General features: G+C 45.4%; 2 protein-coding genes across 5 annotated transcripts in view; one reads left to right on the top strand and one right to left on the bottom strand.

The window, feature by feature from the left end:
- The first annotated feature begins 224 nt into the window (after positions 1-224).
- ZHX3 (zinc fingers and homeoboxes 3) lies at positions 225-17,090 on the top strand. Its single transcript, XM_050917295.1, has 4 exons — positions 225-365; positions 1,338-1,423; positions 5,654-8,595; positions 10,951-17,090. The coding sequence occupies exons 3-4, from the start codon at positions 5,799-5,801 to the stop codon at positions 10,959-10,961; spliced, it is 2,808 nt and encodes a 935-aa protein (XP_050773252.1). The 5' UTR covers positions 225-365; positions 1,338-1,423; positions 5,654-5,798; the 3' UTR covers positions 10,962-17,090.
- A 2,634-nt stretch (positions 17,091-19,724) lies between these two features.
- PLCG1 (phospholipase C gamma 1) overlaps positions 19,725-20,886 on the bottom strand; it is a 98,124-nt gene continuing 96,962 nt past the window's right edge. For all 4 annotated transcript variants that reach the window (XM_050917275.1, XM_050917276.1, XM_050917273.1 and 1 more), the window contains one exon: positions 19,725-19,942. In XM_050917275.1, coding sequence (XP_050773232.1) covers positions 19,900-19,942 — 43 coding nt within the window. In that variant the 3' untranslated portion in view covers positions 19,725-19,899. The remainder of the gene's footprint in view (positions 19,943-20,886) is intronic.

The raw sequence follows: 20,886 nt of genomic DNA, 5'->3' as shown, positions 1-20,886 counted from the left end.
AGACATTGTTTTCCTTGTAAACAAAGACACAAACATGCAAAAAACCAGCAAAATAATATGACGACAATGTAGTGGATTGTTTGTGTGACAGAGAGAATGGAAGAAAGCGGTTATGCTTAAAGCAGCAGTATTGTTTTTTTCGAACGATCGTTAAAGTTAATACAGATATTTACATAATTGCTATTGTTTAGATCCTAGGGTTTGAGCATTTTAAAATGCAGTCTTCCTACCACACCAGCCTGCTGAACCAGACGTGAGCATCAGTTAGTTGCCACAATACCAGTCTACTGACCAGCTTATTTTGTGAAGTCTGCCTCTGCCTGAGTTGACGATACATTGCTGGCGTAAACCACTGCCAGCGGAAAGTGGGGCTTAAAAGGCCTGGCCAAAAATTAAGCAAAACCAAGAATAACTTGCTGAGTAGATTTTAATCTATTCGTAATCTACACACAGTGTTGATAGCAGTTTCACTATGTGCATTTAGAAACCAGTACAGTGAAAAGTCTGTGCAACTCCCTAGCATGGACAGAGTTATACCAATATAAAAGTGCTTATACAGGGGTAGCAAACTTTAACAACAGAAGCACCTTTATGCTGCAGGGGTCGTACCAATTTTTAACTGTCAGTTTTGAAATTGATATACAGTAGAACCTCAGAGTTACGAACACTAGAGTTACAAAGTGACTGGTCAACCACACGCCTCATTTGGAACTGGAACTATGCAATCAGGCAGCAGCAGAGACAACCCCCCCAAAAAACTGCAAATACAGTACAGTACTGTGTTAAACATAAACTATTAAAAAAATAAATGGAAAGCAGCATTTTTCTTCTGCATAGTAAAGTTCCAAAGCTGTATGAAATCAATGTTCAGCTGTAAACTTTTGAAAGAACCCCCCATCATGTTTTGTTCAGAGTCACGAACACTTCAGAGTTATGAACAACCCCCATTCCCGAGGTGTTCGTAACTCTGAGGTTCTACTGTAACTGAATTGGTACAAACACTGTATGCAGATAAGCAGTGATTACTCTACTGTATCAGCAGCTCTGGTGCAAGAATAATTGATGTGGTGTGAATTTGACTGTTTTGGGCCAGTTTCACCCTGGAGAATTGTGTTTTAAAGAAAAACTAATTAAAACTGTTCAAAGGAAAAGTGTTTAAGTACTTGGGAGGTAAAGCAGTGGCTTGTGCTCCCTTACTTACGTATGTATTACATAGGAGTATATTAAACATCAATTGCCTACCTTTATGGAAGTAGAAGTCATTGTTTCATTACTCTCATAACTCTGGTGCTGGTATTTCATTCAGCTAACTTTTCATTGCTGCTTTCCATCAACAGACCAGTCTGCTGCAGGGTAGTGTATGTGAAACAAAGATCCCATTCGAATGCATGACTCAGTCTGAAACATCCAAAGTGGTAGTAAGGTAAGTTCTGTTTTTGTACTGATTTTTTTTTTTTTTAACAGTGGTTGATTCACTATTACGTTAACCAACACAGTTGAAAAATAAAGCTTGCCTAGTTTAATGATAGAATCTGTAGGATATCCCATTTACCTATCACACTGGAAATGCACACAAGATTATTAGCAGATTCTATAAAATGCACAGGAACCACAACCATGCTCTTAACATTTTGATGTAGTCAGTACACGACTCAGTTGCAGCTGAGAATCTGAATTAAGTCTAGTGTGGTTATCATAGAAATGTAGGGCTGGAAGGGACCTTCAGAGGTCAACTAGTCCAGCCTCTTGTGCTGAGTCAGGCCCAAGTAAACCGAGACTATCCCTAACAGGTTTGTCTAACCCGTTCTTAAAAACCTCCAGTGATGGGGATTCCACAACTGTCTTCGGAAGCCTGTTCAGAGCTTAACATTCAGAGTTAGCAAGTTTTTCTGAATATCTGATCTAAATCATCTTTGCTACAGATTAAGCTGATTACTTCTTGCTCATCCTCAGTGGACATGAGAGAAAGATTGATCACCATCCTCTTTCCAACAGCCCTTAAACATATGTTAAGACTTATCAGGTCCCCCCTCCCCTAAGTCTTCTTTTCTCAAGACTACACATGTCCAGTTTTTAAAAATGTTTCCTCATAAATCAGGTTTTCGGAACCCTTTATTGCCCTCTCCTGGACAATTTTATCCATGTCTTTCCTAAAGCGTGGCACCCAGTGCTCGACACAGTGCTCCAGCTGAGGCCTCACCAGTGCTGAACAGAATGGGACAATTACTTCCCATGTCTTCCTGTTAATACAACCCAGAATATTAGCTTTTTGAAACCGTGTCACATGTTGACTCATATTCAAATTATGATCCACTATAACCCCCAGATCCTTTTCAGCAGCACTACCACCTAGCCAGTTATTCCCCATTTTGTAGTTGTGCATTTTGTTTTTCCATCCTAAGTGTAGTGCTTTGCACTTGTCTTTATTGAATTTTATGTAATTGCTCTAAGGAAATTGACTTACAATACACTTGATTACATTTGTCTGTTAAATACCACCATCCTTAATTTCAAGCTAAATTTACATTGTCATCTTATATTAAGTTAATATTTGTCTGAACCAAAACATGACTTTTATGACACCCAAAGTCTAGATGTGCCCTCAGCTGTGATCCTAGCAAAGTTTGCTTGGATAAAATGCTGAAGTACGTACAGACACTTTATAAGCATCAAGCAGCGCTATTGATTCCTCTGTAGGTGGGTCAAGCAATTCAGTTTTAGCAAAACAGTGCTGATTACCTGCTCTTGAAGGTGACTGTAAAATGGCACAATGAGATTGATTCTTTGTATGTTTCAATCACTCTTATCTGCCAACTCTGCAAACACGACCTAGGATGTTTCTGGCTCTTGCATAATCTCCAATAATAGAGATTCTGTAACTAGAACTCTGTTAATAATTCTGCTGAAGATGCACAAACTTGAAGAGACTCCAGATCTGTCTCCCACAGCTGAGTTGGCCCCGCAGAGCCAAACAGGAGGAAGAAATAATGAAAACTTGATGCAGCAAAGTGAGTAGGTAGACAAAGAGCAGAGCTGGGAAATAAGAAGGCTAATTTTCACAGTTACCTTTAACATTATCTTTTTATAGTTTTATGGCTGTTTTTGTTGCCATTCCTAATTGACTTGACTTAGAAAAGTCATCCCAACCTCACGTGTCAAATAACGAGGCATCAGAAATTAGGATTGGGAGTAGGTGGCGATTGGAGTCAGGTCTTTGCTGAATAGCAAAACACTTGGTTACCTAAGTATCCTGCTCACTAGTGCTAATAATCACTTGCTGCTCCTTTGCACAGGGAAAAGGCATCCCCAAAAGGTGGGATAGAAACCTAATGAAAACAGGTTTCACACTACAGAAAAAAAAAAGATCACGCCTTTTGGACTTCCAGCTTTTCCTACAGCTTTTGCAGAGCACACGGTTAGTTCTGGGGCCAAGTTCAATGCTCACTAACGGTATTTCAGGACTATTTTGTAATCTCAAACCAGCGCACAAGTTAGAGTTTCTTATCAGAGTGTTTTAAATTGTGCATGAGTGTTGCTCAGGATAGGACTGGACATCCAGACGCTGTTATATAGCTAGCTTATTTTTCCAAAAGGTGTGGAGATTTACTTATTTTTGATGAACTTGCAGAAGTTAAATGCTAGTTCATCAGCTGAACTTTAAATTAGGATCTTTCCTCCTCCATATCTGACACAATTAATTTAAAAAAGAAAAAGAAAAGTAAAAGCAGGTTTTGCATAAGCACTAAGAAAATTATTCACCTGATACCCATGTTTCTGTGCATGACATCAGCACAGAAAATCTGCTAAGAAAGCTGGTAGATTGCCAGTTCACATTGCTTATAACTGACAGTAATTACTTACCTGGATCTTCTAATAGGATGATAAGTCAGTTTTCAAGATCCACTTTAATTAGTGTTTTTATAAATATCTCTGTGTTACTGTAAATCTTGGTAAAGTCTGGCACAAAGTCTCTGTGTAGTAGGTACTATGGGTCAGGCGCTGACTCGGTGGGTCATCCGGGGCTGGAGCACCCTTGGGGAATAAATGGTGAGTGCTGAGCACCCACTGTCAGCTCCCCTCCCATTTCCCCAGCGCCTCCTGCCTGCCAGTGGGCCCCGCAGGTTCAGTGCCTCCGCCTCCTTCTCTGCACCTCCCATCCACCACAATCAACTGTTTCATGGCGTGCAGGAGGCTGAGAGAGAGCGGGGAGGAGTGAGGACGCAGTGTGCTCGGGCAGGACGCAGTGAGCAGGAAGAAGTGAGGCGGGGAGGGATGGGACCTTGGGGGAAGGGGAGAGTGAGGGCAGAGCTGGGAGTCGAGCACCACCAGCACTTTGAAAAGCAAGCGCCTATGAGTGGTCATATACTTCCAAGTGACCATGCAATCTGGAAAATACTATTTTATTCTTGTATGTAAAAATCTATATTTTCCCTTGAAAAGAATGGATATTATAATCCATGTAGAAGGTTTTGAAATTCAAGTAAGTGTTGATGAGAGAAGTGCTGTAGGTAGTAGATTGAAGAAGGGTTAGAGGAGAAACGGGCTGCTTCAGATTTGCTATCCCCCTTCTGATCTGGATCAGTTTTGGCAAATTATTCATGATGCCAGCTACCGTAGACCATTTTACTGCCTTTGGCAGGTGAGCTCAGGCATGGAGCATCCAGTGTGCATATTGCAGACTGCACCAGGTAAGAGACAAGATTGCGCCTGAAGACCTGCCCAGCCCTAGCCTTCAGCAGAATATTATCTTGATCTAGAATTACTATAACTTGTGAAGAAAAGACAACACACAGTAAGATTTAAAAAAATAAAAAAAAATGCTGTGGTGACGTCTCTTCTCCTTGATCCCCTGCACCCAGGAAAACGGCCATGTGTCGTGGAGGCATTGCAATTCCCCAAAGAACACCTAAATGCCATTAAATAGAGTTGTCTGAACCTTTAAAGCTACAACAGTGCAGCATTCATGGGTGCCATAGGAGAGGGAATCTAAGAGATAAGTGTGTACACTTCAGTTGCTCTCTTGACGAACCATCTTCCCTTGCAACTCTAGCTGAAGACTAAACAGACCCTGTAAACACCATGCTAGAGAAAAAAAGCGGCACAAGACACTAACAGATTTGGTGTAGACTGGGTGAACTACTGCAAGGACAGCCAAAATGCAACACTCGGACTGTAGCCCTGTCCTCTGCTCAGCACTGCATCTGACATTTCCATGTGCAAGGCCCCCTCTGGACTTAGTGTGCAGCGTAGTCCTCTGCTTACAACTGCCTGCTTTCATGGGCTCCTCTTCTTGCTAGCAATTGATAGGACAGAGGCAAGAGAGGAGCCTGTATGAAGAAATAGGGTGATTTGGACCATAAGCAGCCAGACACAGCCCAATGTCAAAGCACAAGTCACCTATCTGCGGCCTGGAATCTCAATATTATGACTGTGTATGGCTCACTTATCTAATTCTCCCTTCTACACAATCATTTGGACAAAAAGCAGAACAATCAAATTCATTATCGCCAGCTTTCAAACTTTTTCAGTTTAATATTGAAATGATTTATCTTGTGAAGCAATTAAAATACCATAACAATTATAATCAGAATGTAAAGTGTATGTGTTTTGTCTAGTGCAAAGCTTAGTAACTCTTCTCTCTTCTCTTCCTCAGGTTCAATGGCAAATGTAAACATTTGTCAACTCTTGAAAAATATTCCTTTGGACAGCATGGATTTGCTGGAATCTAGAGTTCAGAACACTTGCAAAGAACAGCGCTTTATTTTTTAAAGCATTAATTACCTGGATTGGTTGCAGCGATGGCTAGCAAACGAAAATCCACAACTCCTTGCATGATACCGGTAAAAACAATGGTGCTGCAGGAGATGGAATCAGATGCTGTGGAAGATAATCATGAAGGAACTCAACAGCACCTGCCTCCTGAACCTCCGGAAGCTGGTGATGCTGTTATTAACAATAGCAGCAATAATGCAACATTGTATAATGGGCATCGCAATATTATGGATGGTGATACGTACTTATGTAAGTATTGCGATTTTGGATCTCAAGATGTTAATCTTTTCTTTGGACACATGGATTCTGAGCACTTAGACTTCAGCAAAGACCCCTCATTTGTATGTGTTGAGTGCAGTTTTCTGGCACAAAGCCACAAAGGGCTTTTGCATCACAATGCCGAGTGCCACGGTGGTGAAACTGGCTTCCTCTGGAATGTGGCTAAGCAGGATAATCATACGACAGTGGAGCAGAGTATCTCTGATGCCACCAGCAACCAAGACCTTCCAGGAGAATTCTGTGAGGAGGGGGTAGATGGTCAAGCTGAAATCATCATCACCAAAACTCCCATTATGAAGATAATGAAAGGTAAGCCTGAGACCAAAAAAATTCACATGTTGAAGGAGAATGTATCAAATCAGCCAGGCAATGACTTGGCGATGAAAAATGGTGACCATTCATTCACCAATGGGTCTCTGCCAGCCAGCCAGTCAACGACCAGCTCAGCAAAATCATCTCACATAGTCAATGGCTCCATATTGGGAAACGTGCCTGTTTTGCAGGCAGGCGTTGCACAACTTGTGTCATTGCAGCAGCAGCCACAGCTGCACCAGGACCTACCCACGTCCAAATCCCTTCCTAAAGTGATGATTCCTCTGAGCAGCATTCCCACGTACAATGCAGCCATGGATTCCAACAGCTTCCTGAAAAATTCCTTCCATAAGTTTCCCTATCCTACAAAAGCTGAGCTTTGCTATTTGACTGTCGTGACCAAGTACCCAGAAGAGCAGCTTAAGATATGGTTTACTGCCCAGAGGTTGAAACAAGGCATTAGCTGGTCCCCAGAGGAGATAGAAGATGCACGGAAAAAAATGTTCAACACGGTTATTCAGTCTGTACCGCAGCCCACTATCACAGTTTTAAATACACCTCTAGTTGCAAATGCCAGCAATGTCCAGCATCTCATTCAGGCAACTCTGCCTGGTCACATGGTCGGGCAACCAGAAGGAACGGGAGGGTTACTCGTTACACAACCAATAATGACAAATGGATTAAAAGGAAGCAGCTCGTCTCTCACGTTAGCAGTGACATCTATTCCCAAGCTCCAGCCCATTACGCAACACAACAATGTGTGTTCGAGCAGCGCATCAGCTGTGAAGGTGGTCAACACAGCTCAGTCTCTGCTGACTGCATGCCCAAGCATATCTTCACAAGCTTTCATGGATCCCAGCATCTACAAAAATAAGAAGTCCCACGAGCAGCTGTCTGCACTGAAAGACAGCTTCTGCAGGAATCAGTTCCCTGGCCACGCTGAAGTTGAGCGTCTGACCAAAATTACAGGCCTTACTACTAGGGAGGTTCGAAAGTGGTTTAGTGATAGGAGATATCATTTCAGGAATATGAAAGGCAGTAGAGCCATGTTTGCTGGAGATAATACAATAATTATTGACTCCATGCCTGACATTACCTTCAGTGTGTCACCAAAAGAGATTGACTTAACCTCTACGACAGCAGCGATGCCTGTGGCTAATCACCAAACAAGGCGACAGTCCTGGCATCAAACGCCCGACTTCACCCCAACGAAATACAAAGAGAGAGCACCAGAGCAGCTCAAGGCTTTGGAAGGCAGTTTTGCACAAAACCGTTTTCCTCCAGAGGAAGAAGTGGACCGTTTGAGGAGTGAAACAAAAATGACCAGGAGAGAAATTGATAGCTGGTTTTCAGAGAGGAGGAAAAAAATGGTGATGGAGGAAAATAAAAAAGCAGAAGAAATGGTCCAGCAAGAGGAGGAGGATGCTGACAATAATTGTGGAGAAGAGGAAGATTCCTCAGATGAACTGAGGGTCTCAAGAGAAAATGGTTCATTAGACACCCCAAGCAACAATCAGACTTCACTGGAGCGGAAAGTTAGTCCTATTAAAATCAATCTGAAGAAGCTTAGAGTGACTGAGTCAAATGGCAAAAATGAATTGCCAGAGGTAGGTGCAAATGATCAGGGGGACAACAGTTCTAGCAGGCCACCTACCCCTGCAAAAACCAAACTGAACTTTAAAAAAACAGCCCAACAGCGGCATTTGCTTAAACAAATGTTCGTAAAGACACAGCGACCAACAAATCAAGAATATGATACCATAGTTGCTCAGACAGGCCTGCCCCGGGCTGAGATAATTCGTTGGTTTGGGGACAGCCGGTATGGGTTAAAAAATGGCCAGCTGAAATGGTATGAGAACTACCGGCGGGGTATCTTCCCTCCAGGCTTAGCGGTGATCAGCCCAGCTAGCAAAGAGATCCTAGAGGAGTATTACAAAAAGCACAAGATGCTGTATGAAGATGACCTTCAGAGCTTGTGTGAGAGAACTGAACTGAATTCACAGCAGGTTAGGGTGTGGTTTGCTGTAAAGGTGGACGAAGAAACCCGGACCGTGTCTGACACGGGAAGTGAAGATCGATACTCGGGCACGGGTGAACAAGCAGGAAGCCAAAAAGGGACATGCGATGCCAGTTCGGAGGTATCTGAGAATAGCGAACCTTGGGAGCCCAGTGGCCAGGAAGGCCATTTGGAACTCTTTGATACAGTTAGCCAGCAACCTGCAGTTCAGCTTGGTAAGAAACTGATTGATGTTTTGGCTGTTTCGCGTAGCTTACCTGTTGTAAATAGGCTCATTCCAGCACCAAGAAGCAAAGTCAGAATGACACTGAACATTGACTGACTAGCATTTGACACTTGTGGGGTTTAATGCCCAAGATTTATTGTTACAGATTTACTTGGTGGCAGAGCTGATCTGGAAGGGGTGAAAAAAGCCAGGGCATGGTTATGGTTAAACTGATTCAGAAAAGAAAGTCAGGAGTGATGGGGCAAAGGGTGCAACCCTTGGCACCCCTCTAGTCATGCTTGTCTTTTATTTAGCTCCCCGAGTTCAGACACCAGCGCTGCTGAGACATAGAACCCTATCACAGAAGTTTAAGCAGGGATAAAACCAAACAGAGAATCTAGTCCATCCTCCTGCCAGGAGAGGATTGCTTTACATAGGGCGACTGACTGGGAGGCAGGCAGCCTGGCTTCTGTTTGTTTCCCAGCTGTGCGACCGTGGGTCTGTCCCATCCCGCCTCCACACACACACTTTGTACAGTGTCTTAAGGTCTCTGCATGGAAAACGCTGTAAGCACAAAGTACGTAGAGCACTGCGAGACGCGCCCGTGTGAAAGTCAGACACTGGTCTGAGGGAAGAGCACTGAGAGGCGGGGTTTCCAGTGGAGCTGTGCTGAAATGGCATTGGCTGCCAGCTGCCCTAACACCCATTCCAGGACTCCTCCTGGAAACAGGGTTGCTTCTAAGCTCAACATGGATTCTTTGGACAAGGTGATATGAGGGGGCCTGTTTTTGGCACAGTGCTGCCGGGTGGGTGAGGATGCACTCTCCCTCCTCACCCAGTAGAGCCCCAGCCATCTCCTTGAGGATCCTCAGCAGCTGGACAGTTTTCTGAACTAAACCTCGCTAAAGCACAGAGGCCCAGCAGATCAGGTTGAAGCCAGGCTCCTGCCTGCCACACAACTGTGCTAAGTTTAGAGGCCTTTAAAGAATTAAGTTCCAGTCTTTAGTGGCTTCCCCCCTTCAAAGTTTTTTTTAAACACAATTTCTAGAGGAGGGATGGGTTTTAAAGGGACCCTGCTCTTGTGCTGATTGAAAGGCTGATGAGGGCTTGTCTACACTTACTGGAGGATCGACGGTTGATTTAGCGGGTCTGGTGAAGACCCGCTAAATCAACCGCAGCTCACTCTCCCGTCGACTCCTGTGCTCCACCGGATCAAGACGAGTCAGGGGAGTTGATGGGAGAGCGTCTCCCATCAACATCTCGTAGTGTGGATCCCGCGGTAAATAGATCTAAGCTATGTCAACTTGAGTTACGCTGGTCACGTAACTCAAATTGCATAGCTTAGATCGACTTTTCCCTGTAATGTAGACACATTACCTTCACGTTGGTGCACATAACAAAATTCATGTGGCAGGGTGGGGCTGAGAGGTTTGGAGTGTGGAAAAGGGCTCAGAGGCAGGGGGTGAGTGGGGTGCAGGCTCTGGGGTGGGGCTAGGAGCTTCAGGGGGTTCAGGATTGGGGCAAAGGATTGGGGTGTGGGGGTGCTGGCTCTGGGATGGGGCCCGGAATGAGGAGTTTGGGGTGCAGGCTGCCCAGGGGCTGTGGTGGGGAGAGAGGACTCACCCTCCAGCCCTCTCGCCACAGCAGCTCTGGCTGGGGGAGAGGTGCCTCTTCCCGGCTGCGGCAGTTCCGACTGAGCTGGGCTGGGCTGAAGGAGGAGCTCCTCTCCCCCGCAGCTCCGGTAGGCCTGGGCCGGGGCGAGGGAGGGGCACCTCTCCCCTGGCGCGGCACACCTGGGGCAGGTCCATGTTGGGGCCAGCAGGGAGAAGCACCTCTCCCCGCTGCAGCCCTGAACCCCTATGCGGAGCTTAATAGGCAGTTGCGTGGGCACACAGCTGCTTAGAGGGAACTTAGGTGCTGAGAGCAGAGCCATTGAACCAAACTGTAAACCCTGTATATAATGGAAACCACTTCCAGCAAGGGGGTGCTGCAGCACCCCCAGTACCCCTAGTTCCAGCACCTATGCGGCCATGCTCCATCTTATTAGATCTCTGGAACAGGGTGGTCCAGAGAAGGACTCACATAACTACAACAAACTTCTGCCATAAGAGGTGGCATCCTGCCAACTGCCACAGCTGCCTGGGTGTAGCTACTGCTTCCTTCCTGCCCCCATGCAATTTCTAGCCTTCACGCCAGCCCTGTTCCTTCCTCCTCACAGCAGGATCCTGTTCTGTAGCTTCATTTTACAATGCAACCAGCTGTTGCTCAAAGCAGGCTCTTCCAGCAGAAGAGGCCCCAGCGTTACATGCCAATTTTGTAAGCATGTGACCTGTATTCTGACACTTGTGTATGTTGTCTCTTTCAGAAACAGATTGACCTTAAACTGCCAGCTCTGAAGGATCTGCGATTACATTTGAGAAGAGTGTAAATCCATGGGCCTGATACAAATCTCAGTAGCAGGGAGTGGTGGTGTAAAAGCACTGCTGTAATGAGACCTTTCAGTACAGCACAGCAGAGAGGGAGAGCAAGAGAATTGGGCTCTTCATGCAGTGCCATCTGCAGCCTAATCTAGAATTTTACTCACCAGCTGGCCAAAGTAGGGCATCAGTAAGATCTTCTCACTCTTGTGACGTAGGATGCTGTTGTTTCCTTTCCAGTGGATAAACTTTCAGATTTCATATTCATATAATGGAACCAACTTTTGACATGCAGACAGCCGCCTCAACAAGCATAATTAATTTTGGACATTGATTGTGTAAACGTATTTTTTGCATAGAAATGGACTATCATGGCACAATACATTTTTATCTTCAGCTGTTTGTAATGTGTTTGTTCTCTAACGGTTGGCAGTGTTGCATACGTCCCCGACTCTTGGGCTGCTAGATCAGGGAATGGTGGATACCATCGTGAGTGTCAGTATGTGTGTCAGAGCAAGAGAGGAGAAGATCTGAGAAGCAACATGCCAGTCTTCGTATCAAGAACAGGATGAAATCAGTGGGGTGGATGTAGGTTTCTTTCCCTGGGGATGGGGGAGGAATAAGCTATTGTACACCCTCCAATATCCAGTGGGGGTCGGGATCCTGCAAAGGTCAGGAGATAGAGTTGGATATAATCTGTCCCCCTACTGCCTGGAGTAATTTTATTTCTTTTACGCCAGGCGGTGGAATGTAGCACAGCCCATTACTCTCCAAGCCTCACGTTAATTACCGAGAACTAGCACTTAATGTTTCCATCCTGCCCTGGAACCCCTTTCATTGTTTATATAGAGAACAAACTGTTCTTCAGAGAACAAATACAGACAAAAAATTGGCTTTCTGCTAACGTTTCAAGTCATCCTTGTCTAGTAGGCCTCTACTGGGCAGGCAACCAGTTTTATAGACAGGAAGCTTGCTTGTTACAACACTAGTTGAATTAGATTCCTTCTCTTGTCCCACTGTGCTAATGCTGTTAACCTACACTTATTGGTCCAGGTCACCTTACCTAGTTCTCCAACTGTAGTCCTGTCTTTCTGAAGACCCTAGAAAATAAATACATTGCAAACTAGTTTTTAGTTATCTGGTATATTAAGTGCTCACTTAATCATATACCTTTTTAATATGTATATGTCTACAATGTCTTGGGCGATTACTGCCTTCAAGCAGCTTTTTTATTATTTTTGATTCTAGTGTAATTGTTCTTAATGTGGAAGGCTTTATTCTCAGTGGTAGGAGATATTTATTAAATGGGTGAGTTTCAAGCTCTAAGTGACTTGATCTAGTGTCAGTTTGTAAAGAGAGGTTGGTATTTTTAAATCTCTCCTGGCGTCTCTTCCAAAGGTAGCATTTGATTTCTACCTTAAGTCATCTTCTTGAATAGCGTTCCCCTTTCCTCGTGCCCTTATTTAGAAGGCCTCACTATTCAGTAATTAAGACGAGTAGCTCTCTTTAGTCATAGCATTGTTTGGGAATGCAAGGACTCTAGCGGGACACCTACGCCTGTTAGTTCAGTTGGTGGCAGTTCAGAGAACCGTGCTGATAGAACAGCATTTCTCCTTATGCAGAAAACAGCATTGCAACTGTACAGGTCACATTAAACCTTTGTTAGAGGCATACCAGCAACAATAACCAGCCTCTCAATGGTGTGAACTCAACATTTGCAAGGCTGAGCTCCTATGTTCTGATGAGCCGAGATGTCTGTTCCACAATGGCTGCTGGTGCCTCCATTTACATAGTCCCTGCAACTGTCATCTTGTATACCCTGAAACAGCAAGGGATGGGAGGGAGAACTAGAAATGTCTAGCACTGACCATTACTCTTGATGCTACTGCTGGGACTCTGGTGACCCAAGAGTATGGCTGCATGTACAGTGTTAACTGAAGAGAACAAATACAGGTAAGTCATTTACTCTCTAGTGTCTGTATACGTGCAGGAGTATTTAAATATGCACATGTACTGTTCAAATGCGCAATTTTTACTGCATAAGATGTACATTCAAAATGTACACTTTACTGAGTGCTATATAAAGATGTTGGAAACACAGTTTGCCCCTTCAAGGTGACTTTGTTGGCATACACTTAGAAAGAGCCATCTCCAGGCCACTGAAGGAAATGTTCAATCATCACCCTGTGAATGGGTTTCTGAAATCTCTCTTTCCAGGCACTGGCTGAATTTTTTTGCAGCTGGATTTTAGTCCGCCAGTAGCCCAGAAAATAAAAGGAAAAGTCTAGTCAGCTGAAGGGAATTTGGCCATGGTGTACCCAGAAAACCCAGCCTTGAAGGGTTAGAGCTGCTAAATGCTTGTTTGTGGATGTGTAAAGACATCAGGCTATTTAGTCCTTTTTTGTTAGAGGAATTTTCAAATATGCTTCTGTGCAGCCTGGCTTTCCTAAAGTGAATGGAATTGCACCTGTCCAGGCATGGTGAAGGTGGGAGTGATAAAATGGGTCTGGGATAAAGCTTCTTAACCAGACACCAAAAGAAACCTGGTTCCTTTTTAATCTCCCACGTGTTTATTACCAACACATTTTTAGTTGGTATTTCCAAAAGGGTTTGTTATAAAGAAGGGAGAGCTACTGTCATCCATGGTTCATCTAACGCAGTGGTTCTCAAACTTTTGTGCTGGTGACCCCTTTCACATAGCAAGCCTCTGACTGTGACCCCCCCTTATAAAATTAAAAACACTTTTTAAAATATATTTAACACCATTATAAATGCTGGATGCAAAGCGAGGTTTGGGGTGGAGGCTGATAGCTCGCAACCCCCATTAATAACTTCAGTACCCCCTGAGGGGTCCCGACCCCCAGTTTGAGAACCCCTGATCTAATACCTCTGGTAAATAGGTTGACATGAAGTAGGCGCTAATACCAAAATACATAGGATTTGGTGCAGGACATTAGAAGTGTGCTTGCGCCTGAAACTGAAACAATTGTGGACCAACTCTTGGTCACTGTGAAGTGGTTTGACAGTCCCATCAGCAGTACTTCTGCACCTGGTGTTGCAGGAAACACCACCACAATTTTGCACCTAAACAGTATTAACTTTTGTCATCCTCTAATCAACCATCCTTGTCACTTGGACTAGATAAAAGGAGAGAATGGGCTAGATAGAGTGGTGAGTTAGCATTTACTTATTAGGAGAGGAAATTTTTAAAAACTAATTTCTCCAACTCCCTCAGCTAAAAGTGAGCCTATGTTCACTCAGATTTGATGGTTGCACAGCTGTAAAAATTCTTATCTTCAGTCTTATGTTGTTGCTTCCATCTCACTAACATTAGACTTCTGTATAGGAGGTGGGCTGGCTTAAAACCAGAAACTCAAGTGCTTAGTTACCTGCTATCCAGATTAATATCCAGTCATGTCTCATCTTAAAAAGAATCGTAGGTTTTCCTGGTTCTAGGAATAGAATTGGCTTGCTAGTTATTAAGAGCAGTGATCTGCTAGTCAAGGCTCTGATTTTTTGGCTAGCATCCTGGATGTTTTTTTCAAAAACACTATAAAATTTAATTATACCTGGTTCCTCAACTTAGTTCCTAGTTCCAATTTCACAAGGGAGTCATTGGGATAGCAGCTTGGTTAGTTAGTGCTTCATGTACAGAGGGCATTTGCAGCTGCCTGCATTTGAGTTACCTGCAGGTGTCCAGCCTAACAGGTGACTGTGTTAACAACTTTGGTATTTGATCGTGAATTGGAAATATACTCCCCAAGCTGCATCCCCTGTAACTCTTAGAAGTGTAATGTTTGAATCAGACTTATCAGTACTAGTAGGTGGTGGTGCAGAATCGTAGAATATCAGGGTTGGAAGAGACCTCAGGAGATCATCTAGTCCAACCCCCTGCTCAAAGCAGGACCAATCTCCAACTACATCATACCAGCCAGAGCTTTGTCAAGCCTCACCTTAAAAACCTCTAAGGAAGGAGATTCCACCACCTCCCTAGGTAACCCATTCCAGTGCTTCACCGGTTGCTCTCCCTTCCCTGCTGACCACTTGCTGCACAGCACAGCAAGGACTGGAACAGGAGAGAATATGCCCTATCGGATTGCTTTTGGGGGGCTAATACAGGCTGGAAAGGCTGGGGATAGCCAAATTGTGGAAAACGGAGAACAAGAAGTAAAATTAGGGGATACCATAGTGATGCCCCTGGTATAAAATAGCTGGAGAGGGACGGCTGTACAGCTGCTGCCCGATTTTCAAAGATATTGAGTATTGACAGTTCCCATTGACTTCAGCTAGAGCTGTGGACACTCAGCAATTCTGCAAATCGGGCCCGTAAATGAAGCCGAGTTCCAAACGTGGCGCAGTGGGATGGACACAGCCCTACGACACTCCATGCTTGCTTAGCCTTGCTATTATGCAGCGATCTGCAGAGAGCTTGCACCTGATGTTTCAGTTATTTAAAGCAGAATGGTCTATCCTTTCTACAGCGGCCTTTGTGTGTCATTTGCCAAGGCAAATGTTTCACAGCATGAGAATCAATCAGCAAAGGCAGGGCACAATGGCAGCTGTGGTATGAAACTAAATAGGTTGGGTATCTAGTTTAACAATGCTTATGTGATGGCATGACTTGCAGTGAGAGGCACAGTGACAAGACACCACATTCTCTTGTATTTGCTGTTGGGGCCAGCTCTTGATCTATACATTCAGGAGGAGGAGGAGGATCTGGAAGGCTGAATAGCAGTTTCGTTTTTCCACACAGAGCAGCAATTCTTGATGATTGGAAACTTTAAAAACCTTTCCCCCCAAATAAAGCTGGAACAACTGATCATAGAGCCTGACTAGAAGATGAAATGTTATGGCTGAGTTCAGATGGTAAGAAGTTTTTCAGAACTTGGCACAGGTCAGCAGGTGAGAGATGGGAATACTGTACCTTCACATGGCTGTATTCATAGTTACAGTGATAGTGTTAAACTCATCTCTCCCTACTTCCCAGTGAAACGGTGTTTTAAATTTGTGAAACTAGTTCCTAAGACAGGGAACCCTATTGACCTAACCTCAAACATGTAAGTATCAGTTGAAGCTGCCAGCATGAAAAGGGGATTCAGTCACACTCTCTGCCAGGGTAGTTCCTGCTGTGTCCATTACTGCAATGGGATCTGCCAGGAATTTCAGACTAGCGCCACAAAAGCTGGAAAACAAACAGGAAAACAAATTAACTGAACTCTTCCAGATGCAGCAGAGATCTATTACACTTGTCCTCATTTCAGCAAAGAGCATACGGCGCCACTTGGTCACTGATTTGAAGGCTGGCCTTAAGCAAATCTCTCCTGTCCTGGTAGATGGATGGTAGTATCCATATGCTGTTCGCTGGTGCCAGTGAAGAGAGCAGGATAGAAATCTTCTTGATAAAGTTGCAGTTTTGCTCAGCCCCATCTGATTATTTTTGTTAGGAATTTTGTCAGGAATTTTTCACCCCATGTAGGTAGCGTGGCACTAAAAGTCAGGCTTTGGGAACACACTGCTTCTCATCAGACCACACAATCAACATATGGTGTCTTGTTTAAAATCATCCTGGTGCTGAGTGACCTGGGATTCTGTGTGGATTTATCCAAAGGAAACTAGAATTGGAGCTGCAATGGGACCTTTCATAAGGGTAGCCTTGTGGCCAGGGACAGAGAAAAGGCTTGGCTGTCGTCTTTGTACCTTTGTATGGGGGGTAGGGGAGGAGGGCAGGAGGGGGAGTTATTTTGGATTTTTTTTTAAGACCGTAATTAGGAGATTTAACGTGGCACCTGCGTGAGAAGGTAGTTTTTACTTTTGGTGAAGGTTTTAAAGAGAAAAACAAAGCTGCCTGTGACTGTGAGCTATAGTTATTACTAGTACTAGGGTCGCTTGTCCCTGCGATGGACTTTACATGCTCTTATTCTGTGGGTGAGAGCTCCCTGTAGCAACAGTGCCACTTCTGAGAAGTGAACCACAAGTTTCCCTTACTTTTGTATATGTGGAGAGGGGCGGGGGGAGCTTGCTTGTATAGTTTGGTGAAAAGAAATGAGACCTTTTCAGTTGTTCCTAAATAAAGAGCATAAAACATGAACTGGAGCGGCGTGGTGGTGTCTGTATCAGTTGGAACGGTGGGATTAAAGGGCCAGGCATGTTACCTTGCGCTTTGTCAAGAGCTGCTGCACAGCGGCTCTTTGTTACAACTCTCTTTTCAAAGCCAGTGGTTTGGGCCCGGTGAGGCGTCCTGCCCAGCTTTCAGCATGCGGAGTCCAACAGGGAGAGCGTGCCTGGTGGAACAGCAGCTGGGTCCTGAAGGGGGAAGCACACTTCTCAGAGGTAAGCCTCTAGGACAGATAACCCTCTGGAGTCCACAGAGATTTGGCTGTGCCAGACCATCTGGGGCAAGGTCACTTCAGTCCTCTGCATCAGACATACACGCTTCCAGACTTATATCAGTAAAAATCGCCACTTAAAATATAAAAGCAGCCATGACTTTCGATCTGCTGCCTCATTGTGTCACCAAAGCCAGAGACCTGATGGCTGACTGTAAATCAGCTTCCAGAGAGCACATGGGCAGGGACAGCCTTGAAGGCAGGAGAGGGGTTTCTGGGTTTTAGTTCACACTGATGTACCAGTTAGGATCACCCCAGCTAACAGCATTCAGTCTGCCTGCCTTCCAATCGCTAGTCTGTTCCGACAGGCAACGGGTTCTGAAACACAGGGTATTAAGGTAGTATGGGCCAGCGCTGATGCATCTGATTTGCCAGACTTTGTACCTCACAATCTCCTAACTCTTCTCCCCTTTTTAAAAACAAGAATCCATTGAGACACCAAGGTCTGCTTTGCCTTCAGTTCTGATGTCACCCCCTCCCAGCGAGCCTGGCTACTCCTGGGAGTTCAGTTTGCCCAACAGAGCATGAAGACACACATTGGCAGTGCCCAACACCCAGCAGCAATGCTGGTAAAGTCCCCCACATAGACTTAACAAAAAGTGATAGCTCCTGGGGCGCATGGGAGGGTCTCAAACGCTCAAGGACTGCATTGGTCCACGGAATCGAATAACTTACGCATTGTGCACTCTGCCATCCCTCTGGAAAACAGCATGACAGAATTTCCTCAAGCAGCCTGGTCCAGGCTTTGCAGGATCCATATTCCTCTGCAGCCTTCCTAGGTGGCTTGCTCTACGTTCTGCCTGAATGTTTATCGCTGTTTCAGCTATTTGTCTGCACATGTGCTCGTTACAAGAACATACCAGGGCATATTAGGGTTTGCTTTACCATTTCTCCCTACCCAGCCCCCTCTGCACAAAACACAATGAGGAAAAAGTAAGTTGAGGACTTTTATTGGACATTCTGGTCTTTAAAAGAGTGACCTGAACACAAGCCTCAGGCTGAATGGGGAGTATGGCTCTTAAGTAACACCAGTCAAGAGCCAAACACAATATAGTGCACTGCAGTGGAGCATACAGCCTGCCTCAGGAACTGTCGCATGGTCTGTTATCCTGCCTTGTCTTTCCACCCCCATGATAAATACAGTCCCTTTGGAAGCTTGGAATAACCTAAATTCAGGCCCCAGCCTAGAGAGCAGGTACGAGTTACTGTTGTGCAGCTGAGTAGCCATTTATCACTAGCCCTGGAGTGCTCTGTTTGGAAAAGGACACGTTCCCTCTGCAGATCATGCCAACACTCGGCCAGAGTTCTTCTTCCTCTCACTCTCAAAGAAAAGGCAAAGCTTTGCCACCTCCAAAATAAGGGTGGCAAGAACTTGTCTAAATCTCAGCTGGAGAAGCCACCAGTCAAAGCAGAACTTGCAACTGCCAGCTCCTAACCTAAACCAGAGCTACTCAGTCACGAGTTTCAGCAGCCTGGAGTGTTCCTTTAGAGGCAGCATTGCCAGAAACCACCAGGCTGGTGGCTGCTCACCAAGTAGGAAGAAACTTCTGTGGAACTGCACCTGCTGCCAGCAGGGCTGAATTTGGCTCAGTATCTCGTGTTGTTTCTCTGGTGAGCCTCGGCTTTCTGCACTCCATTTTCTTGCTACACCATCAATTGGGAGTGCTCCTGCAGGCCTCCACAGCACACGTTCCCTACCTGATGTGCAGTCTGGGCAACAGAGAACGATAACCCACAATCCTTCAGACCCGCTGCCTGAACTGTTTACAAGGCAACATGAAGGCAGGGACAGCGAGCGAGCTCCAGGTCCGCCTGAAGGTGTAAAAGAGACTGCACGCAAAAACCACAGCTAGCTGCTGGCTTGAAAGGCACTGAAGAGTGGCCACTAGCCCACAAGGTGCTCTTCTGCAGTGGAGCATGAACTCGGCAGCTAAGGCAAACCTCGAGAAAGTGGAGACGTTACACACTTAACACTGACTTTTTTTTATTGTAACTTAAAGCTAGAGGGGCCTTGTAAACTTTGAGTTTCACTACTGGGCCCAGAGGCAGAGGCTATACAGGTACTTTGATACAACAATAGGGCTGAGGTGCATCCCGCCTGGTTCTTAGGAAAGCACCTCCCTATGGGGGCACGTAAAAGGAGGGAGAAGAGGCAGGTCACTCAAGGGAGTGGGAAACATTTACATCGAGTTAATGCTGTAAAAAGCTTCCCTACCAGCTTCTGAGCAGGACCGGGATCTAGAATTCTCAGGATATAGGCTCAAAGGGAGTTTGTTTGATTATAGACACAGTTTTGTCTCCAGCTTTAATAGCTGACAGGCTATGCACATTAATACAAGGTGGTCGGGTGGTGAGTTTTTTTTAATTTCTCCACTCACACACACACCAGCAGAGAAACTGGAAAAGCTGCCTGAAAGTAGGCCAAAGCAGTGACGTTTCCATAGAAACCAGTTCACAGCGTTCCGTGATAATCACAAGCACTAGAGGTGCTTTTCAGCAGGCGAAGTTGGGCTAGACCCGGTTGTCCCCATTCACCCTGGTCCTTCGCAGTACCCTGCAGGGGAAGAGAGGAAAGGGGAGGGGCTTGAGATGAATTCTGCTGCACAGACCTTAACAAGCAATTGTGCGCTACTTATAATCCCAATCATTGCAAGGTCACCTGGCTCCAGCGCTAAGCCCTTAGGCGTCCATCTCAGAACTGCTAGATAGAACTGGCTGAAACTTGTGTTTTGGGGTTTGAGAGACAGTTCAGGTTTGAAATGTGGGCTGTGCCGCTGAATGAAACCTATTTTGCTGATGTTTCTTAGCAAACAGAAAATGTTGTCTCGGAAACACCAAAATCTTCTGGTTCCCAAACGAAACATGAAACTGATGTTCTTGTCAGTTTCATGGCTGCTAGTCACTCAATGTCTGTTTCATGGAGCTGCTGCTGGGGCTGCCAGGGTCTGTTGCTCTGGTGCAGCCCCATAATGTGGACTGGCCAGGAACCTTGGCTTCAAAACTCCTTGCCCAGGAGGCTCCATGGGCTGTGTGACTCCTGAGTGGGGCAGGTCGAGCCAGGAGTCTGGAAGCCCTGATGTCCTCAGCCCCAGGGCAGTCTGCATGGCTGGGCTTCCCCAAACCCTGTATGTATGCCAGTCCCAGGAATTCCAGGCTCCCAGCTTTACGGAAAGGAATCCTCAGAGACTCAGGTTAAGCCAGGGCTCTCAGAGCTTTCAAGTTCTCAGCTCCCAGTCAGGAGCCTTTCTCCTCGCTTAGTGTTAAATAGGGTGAGGACTTCCTTCCTGCCCCAGAGCGTGAATGGCAACCTGTGAGATACACACCTGTCTTGCAGGCCAGGACTCTGCAGATGAACCTCGCTCATCCACCCTTCAATATGAAATACAGGCGCTTTGCAGGTACCTGACGCATCAGGGTGGGCGGAGAAGTTGCATTGCACACTGGGCAGGTGGGGAGTGTGCTGCAACAGCCCTGACACAGGGCCTACATTATGACAAC

Source organism: Gopherus flavomarginatus, chromosome 11 (assembly GCF_025201925.1).
Source record: "Gopherus flavomarginatus isolate rGopFla2 chromosome 11, rGopFla2.mat.asm, whole genome shotgun sequence".
Classification (NCBI taxonomy): Eukaryota; Metazoa; Chordata; order Testudines; family Testudinidae; genus Gopherus; species Gopherus flavomarginatus.
This window is presented reverse-complemented; position numbering and strand designations above follow the sequence as displayed.